Here is a 2,710-nt window from a genome sequence, read left to right on the forward strand (position 1 = left end):
CAGTTGGTGCCTGAGCACCAATATCTGCCAATAGAAATAATCTTGTTTTCCATTGAAATTAAGCTTATTTTACTGATATCTTTTCTTGTTTTAAGCAAATACTCACTAAATTTTACTCATTTTGCTTCTTCAGTAAATGCATCTTGATTTAAGAATGTTTAGATATTTGAAATGAAAAACTGCAGAAAATCAATATAGAAAGACTGAAAAAGTATTTTCTTGCAAAAAATACCACAGTAATCTATACTTTTTTATAGTTTACTTACAGTGTGCGACGCTTCGACTAACAGATTCACCATTTATCTTCATGCAGGTTTGAGGTATCTGTAAAGGCCTTTCAGACCTCCTTGCAGAACCTCCTCAATGGTACCAATATCTGCCAATAGAAATAATCTTGTTTTCCCTTTAAATTAAGCATGTTTAGATATTTCCACTAAAAAACTGAGGATGAAAATCATTATAGAAAAACTGAAAAAGAATTGAGTTTTTTGCAAAACCTAGTAATCCCCCAATGTTACCATTTATCTTCATGCAGGTTTGAGGTAGCTATAAAGGCCTTTCAGACCTCCGTGCAGAACCTCTTTGATGGGCTTCAGCAGTGGGTTGTGGATTATATGCAGGCCTTTGTCCAGAGGATGGCAAGCGAGCTTCTCCAGGCGTCTCAGCATGTACATCTCATCAGGAACGCTCTGCAGATCGTTGAAGTCCACGTTCAGGAGCTCCAGGCCCGTCAGACGGCACAGCGTCCTGGGAAGCGTGTGGAGCGAGTTCTGCTCCACGATCAGGATCTTGAGGTTCACCAGCTCCTGGATCTTATAATAATAATAACAATAACCTTTATTTTCTATATTCTATCTCAAAGCGCTTTACAGAAACAAATATAACAACAAAATACACCACATAAAATAACGCACAATGAAAAATGTGTTTTAATTCGATTAAAAGCTACCCTAAAAAAATTAGTTTTAAGGTAAGAATTAAAAACGCTAAGAGATTTTGCTTGTCTTATCTCTCGATTGGTAAAGATTTCCATAGTTGTGGAGCTATTGAAGAAAAAGCCCTATCTCCCATCAATCGTAAGTGAGTTAAAGGAACGGTTTAAAGACCAGTTTCGGATGAACGAAGGTCACGCGTTGGAGTATATGGAATTAAACGTTCAGTCAAGTATTGAGGTGCCAACCCAAGTAAAGCCTTGTAAGTTAAAATGAAGAGGGTGTAAATGAAGTGAGTTTTTGCTTAAAATGATCTGCCAATGGGGTAAGAAAAATAATCTTGTTTCCGTGTGAATTAAGTCTATTTTTCTGACCCCACTGGCAGATCATTTAGCTTTTTTTTTTAAAGCAAAAACTCATTCCATTTATATTTTCCCCTTCCAGAAAACAAGACATGGCATTTTACTTTAGTAAATGCATCTTGATTTAAGAATTTTTAGACATTTGGACTGGAAACAAGACAAAAATACTGAGAAAGAAAAGCATTTTTTGCAGTGAAGGCATTACAATAATCAACACAAAGGTGTTAATCAAGCTCTCAGCAACCTTATCTGCGAGGTTCTCCAGTCGGTTGTTGGCCAGATGTAAGAACACGAGGCTCTTCATGCTGTAGACGCAGGCCGGGATGAGCTGGATCCGGTTGTGGCTGAGGTTGAGCTTGGCGAGTTTACGCATGTTGGACAGACTATTGGGAAGCGTGCTGATCTGGTTATTGGCCAAACTCAAGACCTCAAGGTTGGAGCAGTCTCCGAGCTCCTCTGGGACCTCGTTTAGCCGGTTCCTGTGTGCGAAAAGCACTCGTAGATTCCCGAGCCGTCCGATCTCAGGCGGGAGCTCGACTAGCTCGTTCCCCCACAGATTGAGAACCACCAGGTTCTCCAGATTCCCGAGGCCTGATGGCACAAGTGACAGAGCGTTTAAGGAGAGATTGAGCTTCTGGAGCTCCTGGAGTTCCCACAGTTCCTCGGGCATCTCCTCCAGACCTCGCATGGCCAGGCTGAGCGTGCTGTAGCCCAAGTGTCGGATTGCATGTTTGCGAATCCGATCAACAGAGGATAGATTTTCAACGCAACTCGTCTTCCGACGCAACGGCCTCTTTGAGTCCTCGGAGTTGCACTTTCGTGCGGCGGTTCTTGGTGTGACTTCGCTGCTCGTATGCTGTTGCTTTGAGATGTTTTGCCTCAAGAGAAACATCTTTCTGATCGATGTCTGATAATCTGATTTGCACGTTCTCAAAGTTTAACCCCGACCACCAAAGTGTCAATCATGCTGCTGATGAAACGCTCTTGTTTGCTCAATTTAGGTCCCGTTTGGAGGTCTGAATCTGTGTCCGGGCCGGTTAGAGATGAGTGTAAATGTGAAGAGCGTTCAGAGTGACGTTTGCACGAGCAGCTGTTATTGTCACTACAGCCGAACTGAAGCCCTTTAATGCAGATAAGCAGTGGAATCACTGCAAAGTCATTAAACCCTTTTCTAAATACACTCATGCGTATTTATACACACTGACCTGCGTGCCAGGGTTATTAGTGTTAAATAAAACTCAAATAAAATACATAAAATACATGTATGTTACTTGAAATACATTTTTTTTAATTAAAATATAAAACAAATCAATAAATTTGAATAAAATAAAATGAAAAATGTAATTAAATTAAATTAAGAAAAAAATAAATTAAATTAAATAAAAAAAATAAAAAATAAAATAAAATAAAAATAAA

General features: G+C 39.6%; 1 protein-coding gene across 1 annotated transcript; it reads right to left on the bottom strand.

The window, feature by feature from the left end:
- Positions 1–527: 527 nt before the first annotated feature.
- LOC308695845 (uncharacterized protein) lies at positions 528–2,186 on the bottom strand (the record flags this gene model as incomplete). The annotated part of the gene is made up of 2 exons (XM_081374091.1): positions 528–812; positions 1,539–2,186. 2 exons carry the CDS (start codon positions 2,184–2,186, stop codon positions 528–530), a joined length of 933 nt encoding a protein of 310 aa, XP_081230217.1.
- Between the last annotated feature and the right edge of the window lie 524 nt (positions 2,187–2,710).

The sequence above is a fragment of the Scardinius erythrophthalmus genome, assembly GCF_964197995.2.
Source record: "Scardinius erythrophthalmus genome assembly, chromosome: 9".
Lineage (NCBI taxonomy): Eukaryota > Metazoa > Chordata > Actinopteri > Cypriniformes > Leuciscidae > Scardinius > Scardinius erythrophthalmus.